Source organism: Salmo salar, chromosome 11, assembly GCF_965601325.2.
Source record: "Salmo salar chromosome 11, fSalSal1, whole genome shotgun sequence".
NCBI classification, from domain to species: domain Eukaryota; kingdom Metazoa; phylum Chordata; class Actinopteri; order Salmoniformes; family Salmonidae; genus Salmo; species Salmo salar.
The window spans coordinates 26,610,001-26,637,500 of NC_138301.1; the positions used below are offsets into that span (position 1 = coordinate 26,610,001).

The 27,500-nt window shown below is 44.4% G+C and overlaps 1 protein-coding gene across 17 annotated transcripts in view; it reads left to right on the forward strand.

Annotated features, from left to right (window-relative positions):
- Positions 1-27,500, forward strand: part of LOC106587529 (SRY-box transcription factor 6) — a 194,768-nt gene that overhangs the window by 85,711 nt on the left and 81,557 nt on the right. For all 17 annotated transcript variants that reach the window (XM_045689258.2, XM_045689256.2, XM_045689255.2 and 14 more), the window contains one exon: positions 17,204-17,293. In XM_045689258.2, the coding sequence (XP_045545214.1) occupies positions 17,204-17,293 (90 nt within the window). The remainder of the gene's footprint in view (positions 1-17,203; positions 17,294-27,500) is intronic.

The following is a 27,500-nucleotide window of genomic DNA, read 5'->3' on the forward strand; positions in this document are numbered from 1 at the left end:
CGCTCGCTCTCTCTCGCTCTCTCTCTCTCTCTCTCTCTCTCTCTCTCTCTCTCTCTCTCTCTCTCTCCCTCTCTCTGTGTGTGCCTGTGTTCATTCTTGGCCGATGGCGTGGTCTGCCAGCCCTGTGGAGCAGTGCTCTGGTCTGTCACTTTTGTTTGAATAGGTAATGTGGAGCTGTTCAGGCTGAAGAGACATGAGCTGGAATCGCTTGTTAGGACACATGATCAAAAGCTGCTCTCTGCACTCTGCCAATCAAACCTCTTGTCACCCTGTGAAGCAGACGTTAAATAGATTTTTCGGCTGTATGCCGCGGGCAGTCTGCCAGCCTGACATGCAAACTTTTACCAAAAGATACCAGCTCCACCACTCCTCCCCTTCCTCTCTCACCCCCAAAACTCCTCCTTCATCTCCCCCTCCCCTCCCTCTCTCTCCTTCCACAGCACTGCCCCTCTGCTTCCAGGCTAGTGAACAGAGCCCAGCGCTAAATGACATGGCTAAGTGTAGGGCACAGGGAGCACGCTCCACTCTCACTCTCCAGCCTGCCTTCTCTGAACGATGGATTTAGTATGCAGTCCAAACAGAACCCATACACACCACATCACGGCTGCCTCCTAGGAGTTAGGAGAGACAGGGGAGTCCTGACAGAACAAGAACAGCATAGGTGGTTGCAGCTAGATCCGTCTAAAGTGGAGCTCTCCCTCTTTGAGATGACAAAACAAGCAGCTGCTTCTTCAGTGTGCCATTCTTCGCTGCGTTGGGATCACCTTCCCTCTTCTCATATTCCCATTAGTCAACAGTAGCAACTGCTGCGGAGCATTCCGGGAGCCATCTTCCCAGGATTCAGCTGTTGACTCTGTCCCCCTGCGCCTGAGGAGCACAACGCTCCCATTGTGTTGCTGGCCCAGTGGCTGCACAGGAACCCCCTGATAGGAGGAAACGGGTGTCTTAGGGAGACAAATCACAGCCAGGGCCTTACAGAGGCCTGTTTGTGTTCAGACACACTCCCCATAGGTGCATCCCATCAGCTGCATCTCAGCCCTGGCCCAGACCTATAGTACAGCCAACCATAATGGATTGGGACTCAATTATACTGAAACATATTGCTTCATTTTAAAAATGATTGAGAAGCTATGGAAGAGTTTTTATGTATTTTGTTCTATGAATTTCCATGTGACTTTAAACAGACTAAAAGACAAAACAGTGTAGAATAACAGCTTGTATAGAATAGGAGTGTACTGGAGACTACACTTTCAGCAGCTTTAATAGCCTGGCTGTTTTATGTGACCCCTCAGTATTTGGAATGCTACAGTGAGGGCAGAATGCTGACACACAAGAAGGCAGAGCCCATTAATGCTCCTAAATCTGTCATTGTGCTGGAGCTGTAGATCTGGAAATAGCAGACTCCTTTATGCAGAACAGGGACCGATATGGACAGGCTTTACGTAATCAGCCTGGAGGGTGGGGGAGATGGAAGGTGTGTGTGTGTTTGGGGGGGGGGGGGGGGGGGGGGGGGCAGACATGGGCACAACAGAGCTTCTGCCAGGACAATGGGGAACTTGGGGATGAGGGCCAGTTGGATAGACAGTAGGACATTAGAACAGGGTTTTGTGTGTGTGTGTGTGCATGTGTGTGCGTGTGTCTGCATGTGTGTGCGTGTGTGTGCGTGTGAGGGGTTATACTGGGAAAGTCTCTGCCCAGTATCACTGTCCAAGCCTTGGCGTTGGGTTCCCAGGCATTCTCCACACATAACTGGACAAAAGAGCTGGTGTCATCTGACCGGGGATGAAAATAGTGTCAATGTAACCCACACCATGGGCACAGACGGGCCCTGTGGCCTGCTAATGATTTCAGGGCACATCGCATGCTTGTTTTATAAGACTATGGTACGTCAGCCATCCAGCTAGCAAATCTGCCTCGGTACAGGCAGACATGACAGATTACACAGATCCTCCTTGTACCATATTTGCATTGTTTTCCACCTAACACTGAGCATGAATATTTTACACTCCACTTTGATGTCTGCCTCTTGAACAGAGAGACTGTTTAATCACTTGTGATAAAACAAATGTCTGCCCTCACTCTCTTTCTCTCCCACCCTGTTCAATAACATTTCACATGTGCCAAGAGATGAGATTAGGATGTCAGAAGAAACGGATAGGAACATGTTTTATTGCGCTGCAAAGCTTGAGTGCTGATGATTATAATTATTAGGCGAACACCATCTCTCGTTGGGAGTGCCCCCGATATCATTTTAAGCCTGCGGAGGCCGAGTGGTTAATATGGTTTAAGACCCTGGCATCCATTACATGTCATGAAGTTCCAATGATAGGTTAAAGTTATGACTTTGGATTATAATTAATGATCGCTGGGCTGGAATGACATTTTCCTCTATCTTATCATAATGCTGCAATTAGTGATTTGTGTGGTGAGGCACCCCACTTTCTCCTCCCCTCTTCTCTCTCACTCTTCCTGTCTGTTTGTAGTTCTCTCCTGGGTGCCAGTTGGCTTCATGGTGGCTACCGTAAGACTTCTGTTGTTAACTTTTTGTTAAAGTCATGGCTGGGCAATGAGCTCAGCCTCACATGAGATCTGAATTATTCCATCCTTGCACAGCTTGTCTCAGTCCATGTGGCTCTGTATCCCAGAGAAAGGGGATGGCTTGTTTCAAAGGAAATACGGCTCCCATTGTTGCAGAACCATTTTGGAACAATAGTGCTTTGAGACGTTTAGCTGTGGGCCAGCGAAGGGGACTTCCTAGAAATTGGAATTCTTAACCTTTGAAGTACTATGGCTACTTCATCATCCTAATTCTCCCTGGTCTGGCTGGCCTAGCATCATAAATGTCTATTGTGTTCAGTCTCAGAGATAGAGATATTCAATACAAAAACTGGTTGAGCCCTTGCATATGAGAACATTTGCACATGCAGTGCTGCTTAGCCTTAACCAATTTAATATTCTGGCACCGTACCAGTTGTTCAGATCATGGCTCAATTACTTTGTAAACTAAAACATATCAGACAGTTTGAGGCGGTGGTGTGTGTGTGTGTGTGTGTGTGTGTGTGTGTGTGTGTGTGTGTGTGTGTGTGTGTGTGTGTGTGTGTGTGTGTGTGTGTGTGTGTGTGTGTGTGTGTGGAGGTCGTCATCTAAAAATAGTGACCTTTGGACTCTCCGTCCACAGAGCAATGTGTGCACATCCTGAACTCTGACATCCCAGTAAACAAAGCTGGTTCATAAACATCTTTAATTGCTGCTTGGTAGAAACTGAGAATGTCACAGACTGCAATAGCAAATAGGCGCCCCTTAATTAGACAAAGTAAAGTTTTATTTGAATATTTACAGTGCCTTCGGAAAGTATTCAGACCCCTTGACTTTTTCCACATTTGTTACATTACAGCCTTATTCTAATATGGATGAAATAAATACAAATCCTCAGCAATCTACACACAATACCCCATATGACGAAGTTAAACAGTTTTTTAGAAATGTTTGCTAATTTATAAAACTTTAAAAAAGATACCTTATAAGGTCCCACAGTTGACAGTGTATGTCAGAGCAAAAACCAAGCCATGAGGTCGACGGATTTGTCCGTAGAGCACCGAGACAGGATTCTGTCGAGGCACAGAATGGAGGATACCAAATAATGTCTGTAGCATTGAAGGTCCCCAAGAACACAGTGGCCTCCATCATTTTTAAATGGAAGAAGTTTGGAACCACCAATACTCTTCCTAGAGCTGGCCGCCCGGCCAAACTGAGCAATCGGGGGAGAAGGGCCTTGGTCACGGAGGTGACCAAGAACCCGATGGTCACTCTGCCAGAGCTCTAGAGTTCCTCTGTGGAGATGGGAGAACCTTCCAGAAGGACAACCATCTCTGCAGCACTCCACCAAGCAGGCCTTCATGGTAGAGTGGTCAGATGGAAGCCACTCTTCAGAAACAGGCACATGACAGCCCGCTTGGAGTTTGTCAAAAGGCACCTAAAGACTCTCAGACAATGAGAAACAAGATTCTCTGGTCTGATGAAACCAAGATTGAACTCTTTGGCCTGAATGCCAAGCATCACGTCTGGAGGAAACCTGGCACCATCCCTATGGTGAGGCATGGTGGTGGCTGCATCATGCTGTGGGGGTGCTTTTCAGCGGCAGGGACTGGGAGACTAGTCAGGATCGAGGCAAAAATGAAAAGAGCAAAGTACAGAGAAATCCTTGATGAAAACCTCCTCCAGAGCACTCAGGACCTCAGACTGGGACAAAGGTTTACCTTCCGACAGGACAACGACCCTAAGCACACAGCCAAGACAACGCAGGAGTGGCTTTGGGACAAGTTTCTGAATGTTCTTGAGTGGCCCAGCCAGAGCCCGGACTTGAACCCAATCGAAGATCTCTGGAGAGACCTGAAAATAGCTGTGCAGCGACGCTCCCCATCCAACCTGACAGAGCTTGAGAGGATCTGCAGAGAAAATGGGAGAATCTCCCCAAATACAGGTATGCCAAGCTTGTAGCGTCATACCCAAGAAGACTTGAGTAATCACTGCCAAAGGTGCTTCAACAAAATACTGAGTAAAGGTTCTGAATACTTATGTAAATGATATATTTCTGTTTAATTGTTTTTATAAATTAGCAAAAATGTGTCATTATGGAAGAGCCTTCCCTGTAGCTCAGTTGGTAGAGCATGGCGTTTGCAACGCCAGGGTTGTGGGTTCGATTCCCACGGGGGGCCAGCAAAAAAAAAATGTATGAAATTGTATGAAATGTATGCATTCACTACTGTAAGTCGCTCTGGATAAGAGCGTCTGCTAAATGACTAAAATGTAAAATGTATTGTGTGTAGATTAATGAGGAAAAAAATACAATTAAATAAATTTTTTGAATAAGGCTGTAATCTAACAAAATGTGGAAAAAGGGGTCTGAATACTTTCCGAATGATGTCATGTGCCTTTCACTGAGGAGTGGCTTCCGTCTGGCCACTCTACCATGAAGGCCTGCTTGGTGGAGTGCTGCAGAGATGGTTGTCCTTCTGGAAGGTTCTCCCATCTCCACAGAAGAACTCTAGAGCTCTGGCAGAGTGACTAAATCATTATATGTAAAGTAATCTTGTTGAATTTATATGTACGGTACCAGGTACTGTATATGCTTTTGCCATGTTCTCAACATATCTGCACACACACACACACACACACACACACACACACACACACACACACACACACACACACACACACACACACACACACACACACACACACACACACACACACACACACACACACATACGCATGTACACTCACACCAACACACACTGAAAATAAAGTGAAGTAATATAAAGCCTAAAAGCATAGTATGCACCTGTTATTATCATGGATGAAATATCCTGGATGGACCTGGAGAGCACATTATAACATTATATCAGTGTTACCATGCTTATAAAGTCTTTCTTTTTTCACTTTAGTATCACTTCTTTTTTTTATTAAGGCAGCATTTACATTCTGTGTATAATGCAGAGGAATCTGTGAAGCACATCGGCGTTGCCTCTAAACGTTTAAGATAAAATAAAGTTTGGGGGGCTATGCCAGACACTTGGCTTCACTGCACATTTAATCATTCATGTGGATCCGATTAGTATTTTTTTGTCCTTGTACAGTCTCAGACACACATTAATTTAGTAAATCCCATAGATCAGCCATGATCACAGTAAGCAGCGTTATCCACACACTTCTATTCATTTAACACAGATGAATAAATGGGAATGTTTTGGAGCATTGATTAGCAGCAGAGTTTCTATCTGACAGTTAGATTGCAGGGTAGCCAACAAAAATCGTCTCCTCTGCAAGGTACCCAGTAATTTAATTCTTGTGTGAAATTATTATAATTTATTACAGTGTGTGGACCCTAATGATTACCGACATCAAATGGAAATTATAAATTCAAATGAAGTCTACATCTCTCTCGTAATGCTCATCTTCACAGTGTTGAGACCCTCATCAGCACTGGCTCCTTTCTCCGTATCATTTTACTTTTCATTTATTTACCTCCTAAGACGGACTTGCTTATTTTTATGTTTATCATTATGTGTGATTTAAGCTGTCTCTACTTCATTTCAGCAAGGTGTTCATTACATGTGCTTATCTTTTAGTTTCCTGTCTGAATAAGCCTTCATTATCACTTGATAAACTTTCCGTTGTAGGTATAGGCTGTGTAACTTTAGAAGGTATTCAACGTGGCTTAAGGCTTAAGGCAGTCTCTTTGAAGGAGGTAAACATTTGATTATTTCTTTGCTTTTCAGTTTTTTCTTTGCTTTCAGTTATTTCTATATAGAAATACCAGAAAACAATGTCTTAAACTTTCCAATTACTGTACCTCGAGTGTCCTGGAATAAGCTCTGAACACTACTGATGTCTTTCTGTTACACATTAATACACATTTTAATTCAATTATTAGTATTAGAAATGTAGTATAGCAACAGCCTCAGCTGCCTTAATAGGGCGGAGAGTGGAGGAGAGGAGGAGAGGAGGCGAGAAAAAGTACATTTTGCTATCCAAGCATTTAATGGTGGTAGTTCTTAAAAGTGACCTTGTGGGGTAGAGAGAGAGAGAGAGAGAGAGAGAGAGAGAGAGAGAGAGAGAGAGGGAGCTGGAGTCTGGAGCACAGTGGAGCAGCACGGCACAGCAGAGCACAGCGGCTGGCTCCTTCCAGCTGCACACATGGCATCCATCGGGGGCACAATCACGCACAGTCCCAACACCTCAGGCTCGGACATATGTTGAGTTTTATTTCATTCTTCTGACATTAATCCTATTCACCAGCTGTTCTGCCAGCTGCCACTCTCCGGCTTAAGAGGAGATTGCAGTTTTGGGGGCTCTGAGTCCTGGTTTATCTTGGCTCCTCATCTCCCCTCACTAAGTTTTGATTGGATTTTTCCCCCTCTTCCTTCTCCAGGTTCCTTGAGTTACATACTTCCTAGCTTCTTGCTATCTTTCTTTTTTCTTATTTCAACTTCGTATTTTCTCTCTCTCCTTCATGTAGATAAGAGAGCTTTAGGGTTGTGTTTTAAGCTGCATCCAAGCCCTTCTCTGGCCAGGGGCCCTTTCAGATTGCCGGCTGGCAGTACTGCGGTGTTCACTGCCTGCCTCTCCTCTCTTCTCCTTTGGACCGGCTCACATTTATAATTCACACACAGTTCTTTCATATGGTCACCGCTATCTCATAACAGGCTGCACAGAGACCCACTCCTAGGGGGCAAGGTAGCTGGCACTCCTCTCCATGTACGCAGGCTGGCCAGATGCTGCTCCCCAGCCAGTCCCTCTGGTCTAGACAGGATGGAGAGAGTGCAGAAATCTCACGCTTTTACACACTTAATGAAGGAGGGAATCTAACCAGGCTGGAGCCTCTTCACCCACGTCCTCTAGTAGCATTTCCTTTGGATTAGCTTCACCTCAGCCTTAACAGTTATCATTATTGACATATCAGGCCTGACATATTTCACATTTATGTGCATTGTCTGGAAGCAATTCCCAGTGTTCTCTGTGTAGTTTCTGCTGAAGTACTGCTTCGTGGACGACGGGCCGGGGCTGCATGAATTGATCATTGCTCACTGCTCACTTTAATAATTCAAGGCTGATTGCCACAAAGTCCCGCAGTAAAATGGATTGGGAGAGGTCACGTGTTGCCCTGCTCAAGAGGTGAAGCCTCGTGGGGACGGTTAATTCATATACAGTATGCTTGATAGACACGTGTCCTATTTAGAGGTCAGCTGTGGAGCCGTGGGCGGTAGTGGATACCAGAGCCTGGAATGACAGGGTCACTGCTGTAGGCTTAGCACCTCGGCTCCTATGGATAAAGAGAAAACAGGACGAGTGGTTACCTCAGCACTAACAGCCCCCGGCCAACCAGGACATTTCTCCTACTAATTTACAACAGATTATTACAACTACACCTTTCGTTAAAGCAGCCTGGAGATTTAGGTTTAGGTCTATGTTTAGGTCTATGTTACACACACACATACCACTGTACATGAGGATTGCAGCTTTTGCCCTCTGATTTAGTTGAATGTCTTCTGGTTTAGAACATCCAGATGGACCTTTAGGCTCCCAAGGTCCGTTTAAGTGTGTGTGTGCACAGGTCAGTGATTGTTTAACGTTATCCTCATGTCATTAGCAAAATCTTCCAATGACCCCTGACCTGTAACAGAGAGCCCAGACCACATCCGTTAGGCTTAAGGATGTGAGTGTGTAAGGACATAAGGCTGTGTGAGGGGTTCCTCCTTGAGCCTGAGTTGCAGAATATCCCAGGTTGGTTGTGTTCTATTTATAGTGGCTGTTGGCAAGCTGGGATGGTGTCTATAGGGGAGCCTACAGGTGACTAACAGGGATGCTCACCAAGTGGAATAATGAATAGTATTAGGTGTCAATTAAATCAAGCTTTTGCCAAGGTGCAGGTGCGCCACAATGTACTGGCACATCTTAAGGAGCCAGGCCTCTTCACCCATGCATGCCAACGGCTGCATTTGCATATTAAAGAGCTGAAATTATTTAACTGAAGCAAAAAGTCTTGTGGAAATGATAAGAGGTTATTAAAACTGTTGACAAGGAGGCAAGGTAATTGCCTGAAAATGAGCAACGATGCCACTGTTGTACACAGAATAGTGTTGTTTTTTCTCTCTCTCCTCTCTTTAGCGTTTGCATTGTGCGATGCCGCCCGGGTGTGTAACCTATTACGTTTAGATTGCTCCCTTGCAATTAGTGCCCTTTTTGTCCTCCCTTCAATAAGGCCATGATTATGGAGACTTCAGGAGGATCTGCATTCCTCATCCAACAGCTGTTGTCTCTGGAACTACCGGTGGAATGACAAAACATGTTTTCTCACCGCGTTTCACTTTTCTGCCGGCTTCTTGTAATTATTGTGTTTTATTTGCTGCGATGATGGGGTCTTCTTTTTACTGCCTCTGTGATTAAGATATTCACAAGATTCCCTCAGAGTTAGTGAGAATCTTTTTGTAAATCTTGACTTTGTAAGTTTGTTTTCCATACAGAGTGGGGTAGATTGGGGAGAGAAGAGACTGGGGAAAGGGTCCATACCGAGTGAGGTAGATTGGGGAGAGAAGAGACTGGGGAAAGGGTCCATACAGAGTGAGGTAGATTGGGGAGAGAAGAGACTGGGGAAAGGGTCCATACAGAGTGAGGTAGATTGGGGAGAGAAGAGACTGGGGAAAGGGTCCATACAGAGTGAGGTAGATTGGGGAGAGAAGAGACTGGGGAAAGGGTCCATACAGAGTGAGGTAGATTGGGGAGAGAAGAGACTGGGGAAAGGGTCCATACAGAGTGAGGTAGATTGGGGAGAGAAGAGACTGGGGAAAGGGTCCATACAGAGTGAGGTAGATTGGGGAGAGAAGAGACTGGGGAAAGGGTCCATACAGAGTGAGGTAGATTGGGGAGAGAAGAGACTGGGGAAAGGGTCCATACAGAGTGAGGTAGATTGGGGAGAGAAGAGACTGGGGAAAGGGTCCATACAGAGTGAGGTAGATTGGGGAGAGAAGAGACTGGGGAAAGGGTCCATACAGAGTGAGGTAGATTGGGGAGAGAAGAGACTGGGGAAAGGGTCCATACAGAGTGGGGTAGATTGGGGAGAGAAGAGACTGGGGAAAGGGTCCATACAGAGTGGGGTAGATTGGGGAGAGAAGAGACTGGGGAAAGGGTCCATACAGAGTGAGGTAGATTGGGGAGAGAAGAGACTGGGGAAAGGGTCCATACAGAGTGAGGTAGATTGGGGAGAGAAGAGACTGGGGAAAGGGTCCATACAGAGTGGGGTAGATTGGGGAGAGAAGAGACTGGGGAAAGGGTCCATACAGAGTGAGGTAGATTGGGGAGAGAAGAGACTGGGGAAAGGGTCCATACAGAGTGAGGTAGATTGGGGAGAGAAGAGACTGGGGAAAGGGTCCATACAGAGTGAGGTAGACTGGGGAAAGGGTCCATACAGAGTGAGGTAGATTGGGGAGAGAAGAGACTGGGGAAAGGGATTCATATTGTCTCTCTAGGACCAGATCTGACTGAGCGATTCTCAGGGTTACAAATTCAGCCCTGAGTTAAATAGATAATAGAATGAGGTATTTTCGTTTAGAGTGGAGAAGAATAGCTTCAAATTGACTTGTTGCTCTCACCAAATTGAACGCAACTTGCTTTATTCTCCTAACCTTGACATATTTGTACACCTACAGTATAACTCAGCCTAACGCTTTCAGTCTAGGAGCCTTTCTTTTTGCCAATATTATTAAAAGCACTCTAAAAGTTCTCTGAAAATAATTATGAACCTAACTACCACTATTTGTACAAGTGTGTGCTCCAACTCAGTGAGTCCTCTAGCTAGCTCACTGAGAGCACTCCTACTCTAAAACGCCGCCTCTCGCTGGGCTCTTGATGAAAGCTATCCTCCATCCAGCCCACAGCCTCTGTTTATAAGGCTCCGCCGTACTGAGGAGGAAATAATTGATATGGCCAATGTCAGTTGATCATTGATTTAGTAATGGCATGTTTCCCCCGGAGGCTCTAACCACTAATACTGTATACAGGGCTGATGCTGAGACTCCTGTGACTCTCACAGAAAGCTCTCTCTCCATCCTCCACCACAATGAGCCGTCACTTAGAGCAAAACAAACACTCCACTAGCAGCCACCAGTCACATACAGTATCTGTAGAGATAATATCATAGACTGAGAAATAAAGCCTACTGTCAGTGGCTGTTACAGTATGTATGTTGAAGCAGCAGCAGTGATAGCGGGACCTGGTGGACAGACAGAGAGTGGGATGCTGGATGGATGGATGGATTCCTGGCCGGGTGTTGTGTTGTCATCCTTCAGGATCTCTCCCCCGGTCCTGCGTGGGTCTCAGTGTTGAGGAGGATTGATGAGGGAAATTGCTTCTTCCTGTTGAGGGATTACAATAGGCGTGTGAGTGAGTGAGTGGGCCGCAGGCTGCAGGCAGGAAGGGTGGTGAGGGCACGGAGCGGAGGGAGGTAGGGACAGATGTGTTGGCATAGGGCCACCGGGCATGGCCCACTGAGAGACAGAGAGGGAGACAGAGAGGAGGACACCCAGAGACTACTTCCCCCGCAGGGAGGAAAGCACAGTCTCATGATGCCTGGGAAAAGACCTACGGGTACAACTCACTCTGTCTATCCTTCCGACTGTATGATAAAACACACAGAAGATATGAGACACGAGGTTGTCTATTTAATGTGCCTCACGTGGCTTTATTTAATGTATTCTTGGTTGATACCCCAATGCCAATCGTTAAAGTCATTTCCCAAGTAGATAACAACATGAATCATGAATCATTAAGATATTATTTTTACGGACCATTTCAAATCCAAATTGACAAGGTTTGATTTGCTTGTTAGTGTATTTATTTGTGCCGTCTGTGTTTTCCTCTTGGTGATTTGAACTTAACCGTGCGGTGCATCCAATGATACTCTGATTGAACCACTCTGTTTAGGGCCGCAATAAAACAATACATTAGCTAACAACTCTCCCTCAGCTTGGCACATGCAGAAGTCTTTATGACCAGCTTGCGCTCACTTTATTAACAGTAACTTATTACAATATGCTCAATAAAACACTAATTCAGCTTTATAAACGGTTGCTTTAAAATGTTTGAGAGAGACAGAGAGATTAGCTTTTATTTATTTGATCTTCTAAAGAGGCTGGGGGTGAGATTGTCAGCAGTGCTTACCTGCCTCTTAGGGTTACACTGTTGTGGTTTCTGTTCAACATGGGATTCTGGCAGTGCTCAGTGCCAGCTGCTGAAAGCCCTGTTTATACCAAACACTAGCCCAGAAACATCCCTTTGTTCAGATTTATGAGCACCATTAGTTCTTGTTTGAATGTAGTGAAAGACTAAGTCTAATGTAGCCAGCTCATCTTTGCTCTAGGTGCCTCAATCCCTCTGACTTTTCACCCACATCAGACAGATTACAGGATAGCTGCATGAACAAGCTGTGTACCAGACCACAATGGAGATAGTAGATAGAAACATATTGTAGTTGGCAGTATCAGGTCATTGGCAGGCTTTACATTGCAACATGGGTGCCGCCAGGAAATGAGCAAGAAACTTGGAAGAAGTGGAGACGGGGCGGGGCCTGTATCCAGCTCCGTAAAGCCCTAGAGAACACACAATGAGGAAGAACAGACAGTCTTAGGGTGCTGGGCCCGCTCCCCACTTCCTCCTCCAGGGGAACATTCTGGAGTAGTTTTGTCTCGTATGTTGCTATCTGTGCTAGTGGCAGAGCAGCGGGGGTTGCTGCCAGGCGAGGGTCCCCAGGGGCCTGTGGTATCGACGGGGCCGGAGGACGGAGGAAGTTGGTACGGGTCCAGTGTGGCCGGCCGGGCTCAGTGACAAGCTGAGCTGTCTGCCGCGGGGACGCTGGGAAAATGTAAATAAGAGTCTGATAAGAGCTATTGTTTTCATTCCATTCTCATCCTGTCTCAATGGGCTGCTCCAGAGCTGCACAGCATTTTATCTCAGAGGAGAGAGGGAGAAAGAGAGGGAGGAAGAGAGGGAGAAAGAGACAGGGAGATATTTAAGAGTCCCTCTTAGGAAAATAGAAAATAAGCTCAAAGGGACTCTTCATTTATCTTGTTCAAGCGTTTTTCAATGACAAGCCAACTACATGATTCCACTTTCTGCAGACTTTGGTATCTCTATCCCCACAAAGATAGACAGAAATCCACAGATATTGACAGCCACAATGCAACATACAATATAAACATTGTGTTGGTTTTAAGATATTCAATATAAATCACCTGGATTTGAATATTCTACCTTTTCCTACAAAAAATATTTGGTTTTGATTACAAGACCAATGAGGTGTGATAGTTGTATGATTTGTTACAAGCTCTGTCTAAAAATGAACACTGTGCACCTACTGCTCACATCTTAATATGACAGTAACTATTATTCTGATATAACACAGTGTTTCCATTGGCATGTTTAATCTCTCCAGAGAAGACGGACAGGAATTTGAGAAATTAAAACAGCACACGCATACACACACTACTATTAATCTAAATTCCTCTAAAAATGGTTTAGCCTTTCTAAGACTGCTGTGAAATAAGCCAGACGACTGAGTCATTTTGTGTGTGTTTTCCTAAAGTATGCCTGCATGAAAATTATAGCAGCAATATTTTCATTTGGGTATGCCTATTTGGTTCTAAGCTGTTGGAGCATTGAAAGGTGTTTCTAAGTTATTTTATACACTAATCCAGGCCATTATTCACTCTCCCAGGTGGAAAAGAGAAAGCGCAGGCAAGCAGGCAGGCAGGCTCTCTTGCACATTCCAGCTGTAGGCTGTCTTGTGTGAGGGCTTGGCAGGCTGTGTCTGGCCCAGGGTTAGGGATGGAGGTGCAGTATGGAGGAGTCAGGGAGCGGCCACTCTCAGGGTAGGGGAGGAGGAGGAGGAGGAGGAGGGAAAGGTGGGAGGGGTGGAGTAGAATGGGAGCTGGCACCATATTATCTACAACAGTTGGTGCATTCCTTAATGATCAAGTGCGGGAGAAGCATCTGTGGTGATGTGTATGTATGTACATACATCTGTGTGTGGGTTTGTGTGAAAGTATGTGTGTATATATTATCATGAGTTTGTGAGTGAGTGTTTGTGTGAGTGTTTTTTGTGTTTACAACCCTTTCACAGTGCTGTAAAAGAAAGCATGTTCTTTCTGCCTGAGTCGGTAGAGGAGTGTGTTGTTGTTGTTGTTGTGTATCTGTACTGAGGGAGGGCTGTTATCTGTGGGAGTGTGTTGATGTTGTTGTGTATCTGTACTGAGGGAGGGCTGTTATCTGTGGGAGTGTGTTGATGTTGTTGTGTATCTGTACTGAGGGAGGGCTGTTATCTGGGGGAGTGTGTTAATGTTGTGTATCTGTACTGAGGGAGGGCTGTTATCTGGGGGAGTGTGTTGATGTTGTTGTGTATCTGTATTGAGGGAGGGCTGTTATCTGGGGGAGTGTGTTAATGTTGTGTATCTGTACTGAGGTAGGGCTGTTATCTGGGGGAGTGTGTTGATGTTGTTGTGTATCTGTACTGAGGGAGGGCTGTTATCTGGGGGAGTGTGTTGTTGTTGTTGTGTATCTGTACTGAGGGAGGGCTGTTATCTGGGGGAGTGTGTTAATGTTGTGTATCTGTACTGAGGGAGGGCTGTTATCTGTGGGAGTGTGTTGATGTTGTTGTGTATCTGTACTGAGGGAGGGCTGTTATCTGGGGGAGTGTGTTGATGTTGTTGTGTATCTGTACTGAGGGAGGGCTGTTATCTGGGGGAGTGTGTTGATGTTGTGTATCTGTACTGAGGTAGGGCTGTTATCTGGGGGAGTGTGTTAATGTTGTTGTGTATCTGTACTGAGGGAGGGCTGTTATCTGTGGGAGTGTGTTGATGTTGTTGTGTATCTGTACTGAGGGAGGGCTGTTATCTGGGGGAGTGTGTTGATGTTGTTGTGTATCTGTACTGAGGGAGGGCTGTTATCTGGGGGAGTGTGTTGTTGTTGTTGTGTATCTGTACTGAGGGAGGGCTGTTATCTGGGGGAGTGTGTTGATGTTGTTGTGTATCTGTACTGAGGGAGGGCTGTTATCTGGGGGAGTGTGTTGATGTTGTTGTATATCTGTATTGAGGGAGGGCTGTTATCTGGGGGAGTGTGTTGATGGGGATAAGTCCGGGAGGGAGAGGAAGCTTGCTCACCCAGGGGTGAAGCCCATGGAAGAGGAGCGGAACTCAGTCACTCCCCCTGCCCTCAACCCCTGTGTTTCTGTGATCCCACTGCCAGGCGGGGAAGCAGGGAGTCAACACACACACACACACACACACACACACACACACACACACACACACACACACACACACACACACACACACACACACACACACACACACACACACACACACACACACACACACACTGCTCCTCTCTCATCCCGGGTCAGGGGGACAAACTGTGAGTTGGGGATTGGAAAGTCAATAAAGCAGAAGTAATGTTATAATGACCTGAGCCTGTGATGTCCTGTTGGCCTCTCTGCCACGGAGGAAGTGGACAATCAAACAAAATGGCCACTCCGCTTGATCTTTTTGAAAGCCAACGTTAAACAGAGGCAGGCTAACCATTGAGCCCCTATTACTCCCAGCCTCCCAGTCCCTCTGAACTCGATGTGTTTTCATAGTGAGGTATCATGTTTGGATTGTGGAAGTGAAGGGTGAGGACATTACACCCAGATAAAAGGAATCATCAGCTGTGTACTTTCTAAACTGTTTACATCTCCTCAGTCAGAGGAAGAGAGAGGATAATAATGGGAGAATGATCCAAACCATTTAGGATACTCTCTCTCTCTCTCTCTCTCTCTCTCTCTCTCTGTCTCTCTCTGTCTCTCTTGCATGTCTCCTATTTTGTACAGTATAATGGAAATGAATATATCTGAAACATGAGCAATGAAATTAAATATCAAATGTATTGTATAATGCTACATCTTTACACAACAGATCTTGATCTAGATGATAATTGTAGTCTGTTCGTTCCACTGCCTCCAGAGCACGTGATGAGTACAATGACCTGAAAACACAAAGCACTCCTAAGACAGTCCCTGAAGGCATCCAGAAGTATGTTTTTATGAATTGTACCCTTTAGTTGGCAGAAGGAGACCACAAATGAGCCATTGTCAGGAGAGTGGTTAAACCATTCCTGATGGAGCCCCAAAGCTTTCTGTGAACTGCAACAATGTCTGCTTTTGCTGTTTGCCCTTTACTCCCTTTCAGAGTGAACAAACCCTGTCTTACACTCCATGATGTCATCTTCAGGCAACATGACACTCGAGGACAATCTGTTTAGGGCTCCTGTTTTCAGGAACAGTCATGTCAGTTAACACGGAGCCCGACTTAGAAACAGCAGCAGAATGGTTCTATATTTACTAGAGAGTACACATCATTCTGGAACAGCTGACTTGCACTCTTAACTATCTATCAAGCCTTAACCAGTGTATGAAGGTATGAGAGGAGATCTAGGACTGCTCTCATGGGTAAGTCAGGCATCAGCTGGTGGGTAAGTCCACGGTGGCAGCCCCACTTTGTGAGTAGGAGACAGACAGACAGATAGACAAACAGACAGACAGACAGCAGGGCCCTGCTCAGTACTAATCCTGGATCTTGGTATAGTGGCCTGGCTGTCTTAGTGCAGTTCAGACGGGGGGCAGCGTGCCTGGGAGCCTGCAGTTTGACTTGGGGAGGGTGGATGGGATGGGAGGAGAGATGGGGGTGGGTGGTGTTTGATGGGAACAGGCTGACCTCTGCGCAGCGCGGGGACCGGCGAGGCCCGGCGAGGCTGGGCCAGCAGTGTGTTCTTTATCAGCTACCCCAGCGACAGCATGGCAGATTCCAGCCATTCCTCCACTGATTCATTGTCAGCCGGACAAATGTTAATTGTTTTCATCACTGGCGGCTGTGAGAACACTCGGACACACCCTGTCTCACCCCTTACCTCCTTCTTAATGTCTCTGCACTGTCTCTGCCCTTACCATGGCTATATTGCCTGTCTCCCCCCTCTCTCACCCCATCTATCTGTCTCACCTTTCACCGTCTTCAATGGGTGCTCAAGAGTGAATGTGTTTTAATCTACCATCAGTAATTAGAGCTATTCAGTTGGGAAAGAAGTGAATGGTTTTTAGTTGTAATTAATAATATTAATTCTGAATGACAAGTGACATTGTCTTGTTTTGACCAAGAAGCTGTCAATATTTTGTTTTGACCGTTGGGGAGAAGACACCTTTAGTGTGTATGTGTGTATTAACATACACAGCTGGATTTGACAAGGAGTGTTGATGGGTGTGTTAGTTGTGTTAGTATTACTGGAGTGCTGAGGCATGCGGAGAAACTGACACTTGTGGCATGTGAATGACATCAGAGAAAGCACCTCTCTTTAGAAAGATATTTCCTCTACCTCCATTTTGTTATAAGAAGAAAAGGTTCAGGTTCCTTTTCATTGTTACACAAATACCAGTAATTCAATTCAAACTGAAATTACATGAATGAATTTGGAACCTTCAAAATATTACCGTAAAAATCTAAATACATTAAAAAAAAAGAAATGAATTTGGATTTGACGTACCCTTTCCTGAAAGAAATCCGTTGGAGAAGTGAATTTTAAAATGAAAGCATTTTAAAAGGTCTCTTTTCTTTCCCATGTCTTTCAGAATCCAGTTGCATGGAAACACTTCTGTCAAAAGACTGGAAAGAGAAGATGGAAAGGCTCGACACCAGTGATCTTCTGGGAGAAGTAAAAGGTAAGCTTGATGCTGTGGTCACTCACAACCGCAGCGCTCTCTTGTAAAGAGTGTCTTAAAGTGAGATTAACAAATCCTTCTATTCCTATCAGACATACATAATCTATACATAATCTAAGAAACAGGCTTGCACTCTGAAATTACACAAAAGCTCTTGGCTGCCTTCCCTAGTTCTTTTCTGCACTTTCCTTATCTGTTATGTCAAAATGCCTCTGTCCAGAGCCCTCTTTAAATTCCAACCCCATTCCCCAGTCTGTCATTTTGTTTGTGTCTGTGGTTTACTGTTAGAGACGAGGCTGTTGTCCGTGTGTCTGCTATATAAAACAATAAGACTAGAAACACTGCTTCCTACTCATACAGTGTGTTCATGCCGAGAGAGGAGAGACGAGGGGAGATAGAGAAGAGAGGGGAAAGAAGAGAGAGGAAGGAAAGTGCAGAGACGGGGAGAGCCCTCTCTCTTCTAGGTCTCTCACATCTGAAAGGAATTCTGCTTTGATTCTGGTAGTGAACACCCTGCACAGCCCAGCTCTCCCTCCAAATCTGTATTTATGTGCAGGGAAGGTGGGCCTGGCCTGGGCTGGGCTGGGCAGGCAGCTGTTTTTTTTGCAGGTCCAGTTCTTAGCAGTGACTGTTACTAAAAAGGTGTTTATGTAGCTAGCGGAGAGGAAGGAACAATACCAGCTGTCTGATAACACCAGGCTCTACGTCTCTCTCTCGCTGTCTCTCTCTACCTCTCCTTCATTTCTCTATCACTCGCTTCCCTGCCAACCCCCATACTCTCAAGCCTGTACCTCGCAACACAAAATGGTGTATATTAATAATTGTATTATTAATATTTACAAGAATATACTCATATCTATATATCCATGTAATTTTAGCTAAACACAGACGATGCTGCTCTGCTCATCATGCACAATTGTAATCATCAGAACTATTCAAAGACAGCAGAAAGTAGCATTCTGCTAGCGCGTGCACTGGAAATGTTTTGCTTTTTTATGATGTACTCCCACTTTAATAGCTCTTTTTATCATATGGTTGGCAGTCATAAATAATATTTGTCCTTGGTTTTAATTATGGGATGACATTTTCTCTGTGTGCCGGGGAAGACAATAACTATTGCATGTAGTAATAAATATATTCATGGTCAATAACCTTAATGAGCTGAAATATAAATCATGTCTTGGTAAACCAGATTCATTGTAGCTGACCCTGTAGATCAAAGTGCAGTGGAACAAATGTTTAAAATGATTTAGCCTTTTGAAAGCAGATCTATTTAAATTACAGGGCATTATTCTGTTTGATAAATGGTAAGGGTGAGGTTATTCCACAGCGGTGTAAACAGGTAGAGAGGGAGCCTGATAATGCCCACTGTGGCCTTTGTTGACTCACATGCAGGGAGACACAGTGAACACTAGACTTAGAAATATAACTACTTTTCATATCACACCGGTAGGCTGTCTAAGGTTTTTAATTAGTCTGCCATTTCATATGACTGTAGACATTTCAAAGGACTGCTTTGTGCTCCCCCTTACAAATGTATCTTTCTGCATTTGAAGTCTGCCTGATGTAAATACTGCCAATTAAAAAGATGCCCAGGGTTGGAGACACACAAGGTCTTCCTAATTAAAACACAAACAAAGGCACCAAGCAGAAAACACCTTCTGATTACGATCTAAAGTGTTATGATGAATCAGAGGCTGTATTAATTGTTAGGTTAAAATCAATACAAAGGGTAAGCATGCCTGTAGGTTTAAATTAACGGAGGACAGCGCTGGATAAAGGCTAACATCCGTAAAAGCTACATACTGCCACAGTGGCCTTGATACTCGTTCTCTACTCAGCGGACATTGAATCCGGAACCAATGGCATTGTACATTCTACCTAGACTACATCCTTTGTGGCATTGTTCCGTTGTTACAAAAGATTGCTTTTGATGTTCAAAGATAAATAAGTGAAATATAAAATTCTGTCCCTTTTGAACTGAAAGACTGGTAATTTGTACGTTTTTTTCCTCACAAGGCTGCCTTCCTTTGAATTAACGGTAGAGAATCTAAAAGTCTCTGTAGTTTTTGCTCAACTGCTTTCCATATTTTCCACCTTATGAACCTGTCATGGATGGCACCTTGTCGTACTGTTGTAGTCACAAGAGGAGGAATCTGCTGGGTTAAGACTCACAGTGGAATTATCACACAGGAAAAGACAATAGGTGGAACAGAATTTGACCGAAGGCTTCACTTCACCAATGAAAAGAACTGCATTCTTTTACACTATGCACTTGTGTTCAAACATGCCCAGACTACATTATGCTCTTGGGGTAAAACACAAAGTACAGTAAACAAAACAATGGTATCAAAACATCTGAGGTTGGCTTTCCTTTATCTTACACCCAGTTCAACGCGACCAAGCATTTAGTGCCTCACGTACATAGTTATAGTGTATTGTCATGTGGTTTCCTGCGCTGGAATGGGTCTGTGGTTAAACTGATACTGGTACTTCCAGTAAAATGGAGTCAATCTGAACTGTTTCCATCGATACAGGATAGGAAGTATGCTTAACAGAGACATAGAGAATAGAATGATTTGGGTGTAATGATTTCAGATGTCCTTTAAGCTGTGAGAGATTAACAGCTGCAGGAAGAGAGAGGGAGGGAACGGTTTGTGAAGGAGTATTAGTGGTGGATTACTTTTCACCAGCCGATTCCAGATGTAACTGATTGTTTTCATACCTGAGCTAAGCTGTCAATCATGAGGAACGGTGAGAAGGGAGATGAGATCTCCTGAACAAAACCACAGAGCAAGAGAGGGAGGTGGCCTGGAGGACGTCCAAACCACAGAAAGGAGCAGAGAGGGTGGGGGGGGAGAAAGCAAGATGGAGCAGAGAGGGAGAGGAGAGAGAGAGCACAGAGAAAGATAGAGAGAGAGAGACCTGGGACATGGCTGCTCAGACATGAGGCTGTTTTAATTATGGTCCTTCAAAGAGAATCTCTTTCTGTGAAAGCTGTGCCACAACGGCAGAGAGATCTCATACACTATAGTATGTTTCCAGTACTCCTGTACTTTATTCTGGCTTTACTGTTTATGTTTGTAAATCGTTTTAAATTGTCAATGATGGGGAGGTGACTATTGTGGTTGTTTAATTGAATTGGATCATTACAAACCCTACCCTCCTTTATGCAATAAAACACACTTTGGAGGAAAAGCAGAGTGATTTTAGCTAGCCTCACTCCGTGCCTCACATATGTCAGTAGAAGAATTCAGGTGATATACATGTTTTTAATGTAAATTCCATTGGAATGTGAATGCAGGTTTATGGGGGAAAGGCTTGGTCAAATAAGCTCTCTCTGTGCAGTGTGGCTTTCATTTATACTCAATCAGGGCCTTTGAGACCCACACACTGCAGGACTGTTTAACTTTCCCTGTAGACATCCAGTGTCCCCAGCCCCCCCCCCCCCCAAAAAAAACGGCAAAGCATTTATTCAACTGAATAAAAAAATGTGGTAGTTAAATTGGAACACAAACTGCATTCATTATCTCGGAAGGTTTGATAAAAAAATGAAGCTCAGCATTGTACATTTGCGTTAAAATGGCAGCTTGAATTCTATATAAACGAAAATCAAGCCTCTTGCACTTTCATAATCAATTTGTGAATGCTGTGTACATGACAGTGGCGGCTGTGCACATTGACAGTCCTGTGGAAGGCAGATAAGTAGAAGCTCTTTAAGGGGAGAGCGAGGAGCGGGGCAGGGCCACAGCTGAGACTGATTTGATGCTGCTCCTACCTGGCCTTGCTTCTCCCATCCCGACAGAGGACTACTGTGTGGACACAGAGCTGGGGTTGTTCAACCAGCTGGGTTTACTTCAAAACATGATTATTCAATTTAACATTCAGCTTTATTCTTAATGGCTCCAATAAAGTCTAGAGCAAATGCCAATGGAGATTCCACACTATATCTGTAAATACACGCAGAACCACAAGCATATTTTGTAGTGGGAGCAGGTTTTTATCGGCACAGGATAACATTGTCGTTTCATGTTTCTTTCACCTAGTTTCTCTGTTTCAAAATATTCACACATGGCCATTTTAGTAAAAACTAAAACTGTCACTAATAAACAGTGCATAAACATTCAGAAATCTCTCTCAGAGAAATATTATAAATAGCTGCGTATTGGAATTGAATGTAAGGTGGTAAATGTGACTGTCATGAGGACTAAATGACCTAGTGAATCTGTGTTATACAGCTATGTGTATTTTGAGGAGAGAGCTGTGTATGTTTGATAGTGAAACCTCTATTTAGAGCGGAGGGCGTAGAGAGGGACCATCTCAACCCATCACACACTGAAATATCCCTTCAATTCCCCCAATTCAAAAGTGCCACAGTTTGCATTTTTCTCCCAACACTTCAATAGTCTTCTGTTTGCCCTGTGTACCCAGGTGAAATATGAGACACCGTAAATCATTATTCTTCAGACTGCATTTGCGAAATGAATCTGTTTTTCTCCCTTAATGAATTGAGGAATTTAGCTTGTGGTGTCGGCTGCAGAAAGGGTGTCTGTCTGTCTGTCTGTCTGTCTGTCTGTCTGTCTGTCTGTCTGTCTGTCTGTCTGTCTGTCTGTCTGTCTGTCTGTCTGTCTGTCTGTCTGTCTGTCTGTCTGTCTGTCTGTCTGTCTGTCTGTCTGTCTGTCTGTCTGTCTGTCTGTCTGTCTGTCTGTCTGTCTGTCTGTCTGTCTGTCTGTCTGTCTGTCTGTCTGTCTGTCTGTCTGTCTGTCTGTCTGTCTGTCTGTCTGTCTGTCTGTCTGTCTGTCTGTCTGTGTGTGTGTGTGTGTCTGTGTATGTGTGTGTGTGTGTGCCTGTATGTGTGTGTGTGTGTCCGCTCTCACTTTCTCCTCCTGGCTCTGTGTTTTCAGAGGAGACAGGCAGACAGGAGTGGGTTTGGTGGTGTCTGGGTCAGCCGCTGCTGGTGTTGGTGTGGGCAGAAGCCCTGTGCCATGGAACCAGGCATGGTGGTTCCCTGACCAGACAGGGCCTCTGGATGACTGGCTGCACATTTAATACTTTTATACATTTGACACTTAAAATAATTTTTCATTTAATTCCCGAATTTCAGTGTTTTTGCATTTAATTTACCAAATTATATTTACTATTACTACAAATAATTAGCTTCATTCTTGGTTGGCAGACACACAGGTATCCCGTTTATTAAGAATGCAATAATCAATTTATATCTTAAGTTACTACCAGGAATCACTAGCAATCCTTATTTTAACGATTGACAAATATACACCTCTCTCACTTATAGAAGTGTAGTAAATGGAATATTTATCAGTCTCCCGGCCGCAAAGCAAATTGCATCCTCACAGCCGTGTAATGCTGCTTAAGCACTGGCTGCTATGGCTGGGCTGGGTTAGTACATGTCACGCTGGATTTCCCCCTACAGCTGCTCTAGTGCTGCAGCTCCGGAGCCAGGCACTCTGCTGATCTACCACCAGCCATTGAGACACAACACACACATACGTACGCACACACACACACGCACGCACATACATACACACACACACACAGTCAACATCTTTAGAAATCAAGGACAACATTCGTGAAAGAAAAGAACATGAGATGCAATCCCTCATATTATGGTTCTAAATAAACCAGTGTAGGTGCATGAAGTTATAGCCAAGACCAGTGAATTGGTTCAATGCAAGAAAACACACATTCACTTCCGTTTCAAGGTTTTCCTGACCATTGTTCAGACAGAGAGCTCCTTTTGTCGTTCTCTAGACAACTCTGATGTGAGGGAGGGAGGCCCTGAAAGTTGATCAGTGTTTGTAGCATTTTATAATAAACCTGGACTAGAAGTGCTTCTCCTTACATGAAAGCAGGAAGAGGTCATTACCATACACATCATGAGGGATGACTGGATGATGGAGAAAATCTAGTGTACCGCGTTATGTGCTTCAAGCTTTGTCACATGACTTCCCAGTGTGGTCAGCGCTCTACAGATCAGTTTTATTACAGTTCATCCTCTGCTTTGATAATGGTTCCTATTGAAAACACAGACTGAACTGTCTCTTCTCTGGGTGGGATAATAGTTCCCTCTGTGAAGATAGCAGTCTGTTATCAGTGTTCAGTCTTATCTGTTCAGGTCTGTAAGGCTGCTATCGTCGAGCTCTGATGAAGTACCTCGTCCGATGCCACTGATACACTGTGGAGTGCTGAGGCTTTCACATTAGCATAATTACGCTGAAGAGGCATGCCTCTTCCGTCGTTATATTATTAGCCCGCATTAATGTTCAGTGTGAACGTCAGGCCGATGAAGTACGCTTTTATTATTAACCACTTGGCGTGTCAATCAAAACATTCTTTTTGAAATATTTAGAAAATATATGTTAAACACTTGGGGAGACATTGATATAGATGCAGAAATTATGTCTATGACACACACACACACACACACACACACACACACACACACACACACACACACACACACACACACACACACACACACACACACACACACACACACACCAAATGAGTTTAGTACAGTATACTAACATCAGCATAAGCAAACCCCAGGGTTTTTAGAAGGTGTCTGTTTCTAACAGTTCCCTGCTGATGGATAACCACTCCATGTGATATTCATGGCCATGTAGTCCAGTATCTAAGGCTGTGAGGATGGATGGTCCGGGCTGCCATAGCCTGACATGTTGGTGAGTCCTTACTCATGCTTGTTAATGATGGTTTATTGGCAGGATGAACAGTTTTATGTCATCACAGAGGCAGCAGGCCAGGTAAAACAGCTGCTACTCATATTGTCTCTGTTCGTTCTGACTAGGGCACCCAGATACTTTAATACCGTTTTTACTTGAAACACATATGGCCTTGGAGCATTTCTGAACAAGCGTATATACAAGCCTAAAACATAGTTAAGCTTAAGTCAAATCTCTGTAGCCCATCAAATACCCTTTTGCTGTCTCTGGTTGTGCTTGCTTAGCAGGCTCATAGGCAGCTGTTTTATCCTATGGATTATTTAGGCTACACAAGACAAAGATTTTGTTTTAGCAGTCACAATGTATAATATTAATGTGGATTTACTGACAACATTAATATATGAATGGTATTTGAAAGGCATAGTCATCCGCACCATGGTTTTTACTGGTAAACATTCTGTTGTGTGTGTGTGTGTGTGTATTTGTTTGTATGTGCAAACATGTGTTTGTGTTGATTCAAAATTATGATTGAATTGCTTTTGGAGCAAGGTCTCTGCCCCGAAAAATTCATTAATTGCAAGGCTACAGGAAGCAGTACTAGATTCCATTAGCAGTAATTCATTTGTATTTGTTTCTTCTTTAGAAGACATGAACATGGGGTCAGAGGACTACTGAGTTCATATTAGTGTTACAAATTGTATTGTGCTGAACACACCAGCATAATCATCACCCTGTATGTGTGTGTGTGTGTGTGTGTGTGTGTGTGTGTGTGTGTGTGTGTGTGTGTGTGTGTGTGTGTGTGTGTGTGTGTGTGTGTGTGTGTGTGTGTGTGTGTGTGTGTGTGTGTGTGTGTGTGTGTGTGTGTGTGTGTGTGTGTGTGTGTGTGTGTGTGTCTGTGCAGTGCGTACATTCAGCCAGCAGTGTTACCTTTTCTCATGTGGATGAGCAGCACAGAACAGCTCCTGCCTTCAGCACGCCAGGCATGCTAGCTATGTGCAGTGTGTGTCCGGACACAGCCCGGAACAATTGCAGCATTTAGACAAGTCTTAATTTACTTAGGATGGGCTGGCAGCATATGGTAGGATCCACAATAGCTGACTGATGGAGGGACAAAGAAATTGCAGTGTTCTGGTGTTTAAAAAAAAGGCATTCAGATTGGGTCATAATAGCTCAGCTGTCCTAACCAAAGGGACAGAATAGGCTGCCTTGTGATTTTCTTCTCTTTTTCACCCCCGTTCCTTTTCTCCTTTTTTGTGCCTGAATCTTTTATCTGCGTTACTCACTCACCCGGGACTCTTCAAAGTAACAAGCCTCCTTCTTTTCCCTGGTGCTGGACTTGGAACCCAAATTAGAGACTGCTTGATTAGAAGAAAGCGAAGGGGGCCAAGAGAGGGAGATGTGGGTATTGGACAGAACAAATCGCACCCCTACAAAGTGCCTTTTATCCACAGACCCCAAGGCCCGACTCCCCTCCCAGCAACCATGGCCCGCTTGTTTTTCTCGTATCATTTATTTAGTCACTCGTTTGGTTGATGTTTTCTGCCCTACTTTGTGACGTTTAAAAGAGGCAGGCGTCTGAAAAGGTGAATGCTGAATGAGGTGGTGAACAACAAGACTTTGCTGTCTGTCTCCTCCAGAGTGTCAGTCTGGCATGTTCTCCATGAGCATGAGGACTGAGGGGAGAGGGGAGAGCACGGGATCACCTGCCCACCCTCCAACCTGCCTGCTCATGGGACATCCTGGGCCAGACTGGCTCCTGATCCGGCCCCAGCCCCAGCAGCCTGAGGCAGGGTGGGAGAAAGAGGAAGCGCTCCCAGAATGTCACAACACATTAGAAGTGGGGAACCAGGCTGCTTCATGTAGTGAGGAGGCAACCCTCGGCTGTCCATCTCCCGTTGTAAAGGGGATGTGAGGAGACACCTTAACGGGCTGGCTTGGCCCCACTGCTGTTAAGAGCCATGCAATATGCAGGAAACTGCCTCTTTGTCAGCAGGCCGGTCAGACAAACACCGCCGCTGTCCTATACTGCACCGCCCAATAAAAGTTTTATCTACGTTTTAATTTAGAGGAAGAAAATGAATTTTACATCAAACCAGGCCAACAAAAGACATATGTAGTCCGATGTGGTGATGATGATGTACAGGGAAGACATTGCTCAGGTCAAGTCAAACTTAGATAATCTGATGTCAAATCAATTTTAGGCATTCAATGTTATGTTTTACCAACAGTCTTCTAAAAAAACATTTTGGCTAATTATAATTGTTTTAACAAGATTCACTGTCCAAATCAGCTTACTGGAAATCTTTTTAAAATATAAGAAACATTCAGTTTAAGCATTTAGATTAGGACCAGTTCCAGAGAGACAAGACAATACAGTAGAGACAAGACAATACAGTAGAGACACGACAATACAGTAGAGACAAGACAATACAGTAGAGACAAGACAATACAGTAGAGACAATACAAGACAATACAGTAGAGACAATACAATACAGTAGAGCCAATACAATACAGTAGAGACAATACAAGACAATACAGTAGAGACAAGACAATACAGTAGAGACACGACAATACAGTAGAGACAAGACAATACAGTAGAGACAAGACAATACAGTAGAGACAATACAAGACAATACAGTAGAGACAATACAATACAGTAGAGACAATACAATACAGTAGAGACAATACAAGACAATACAGTAGAGACAAGACAATACAGTAGAGACACGACAATACAGTAGAGACAAGACAATACAGTAAGAGACAAGACAATACAGTAGAGACAATACAAGACAATACAGTAGAGACAAGACAATACAGTAGAGACAATACAATACAGTAGAGACAATACAATACAGTAGAGCCAAGACAATACAGTATAGACAATACAAGACAATACAGTAGAGACAAGACAATACAGTAGAGACAATACAATACAGTAGAGACAAGACAATACAGTAGAGACAATACAAGACAATACAGTAGAGACAAGACAATACAGTAGAGACAATACAATACAGTAGAGACAATACAATACAGTAGAGACAATACAATACAATACAGTAGAGACAATACAAGACAATACAGTAGAGACAAGACAATACAGTAGAGACAAGACAATACAGCAGAGACAAGACAATACAGCAGAGACAATACAATACAGCAGAGACAATACAATACAGCAGAGACAAGACAATACAGTAGAGACAAGATAATACAGTAGCGACAAGATAATACAGTAGTGACAAGACAATACAGTAGCGAAAAGAAAGAGATGAGGATCAACTTGTCTTGGTACAGAGGGCAGCCTGTTGTCTTGGTACAGAGGGCAGCCTGTTGTCTTGGTACAGGGGGCAGCCTGTTGTCTTGGTACAGGGGGCAGCCTGTTGTCTTGGTACAGGGGGCAGCCTGTTGTCTTGGTACAGGGGGCAGCCTGTTGTCTTGGTACAGGGGGCAGCCTGTTGTCTTGGTACAGAGGGCAGCCTGTTGTCTTGGTACAGAGG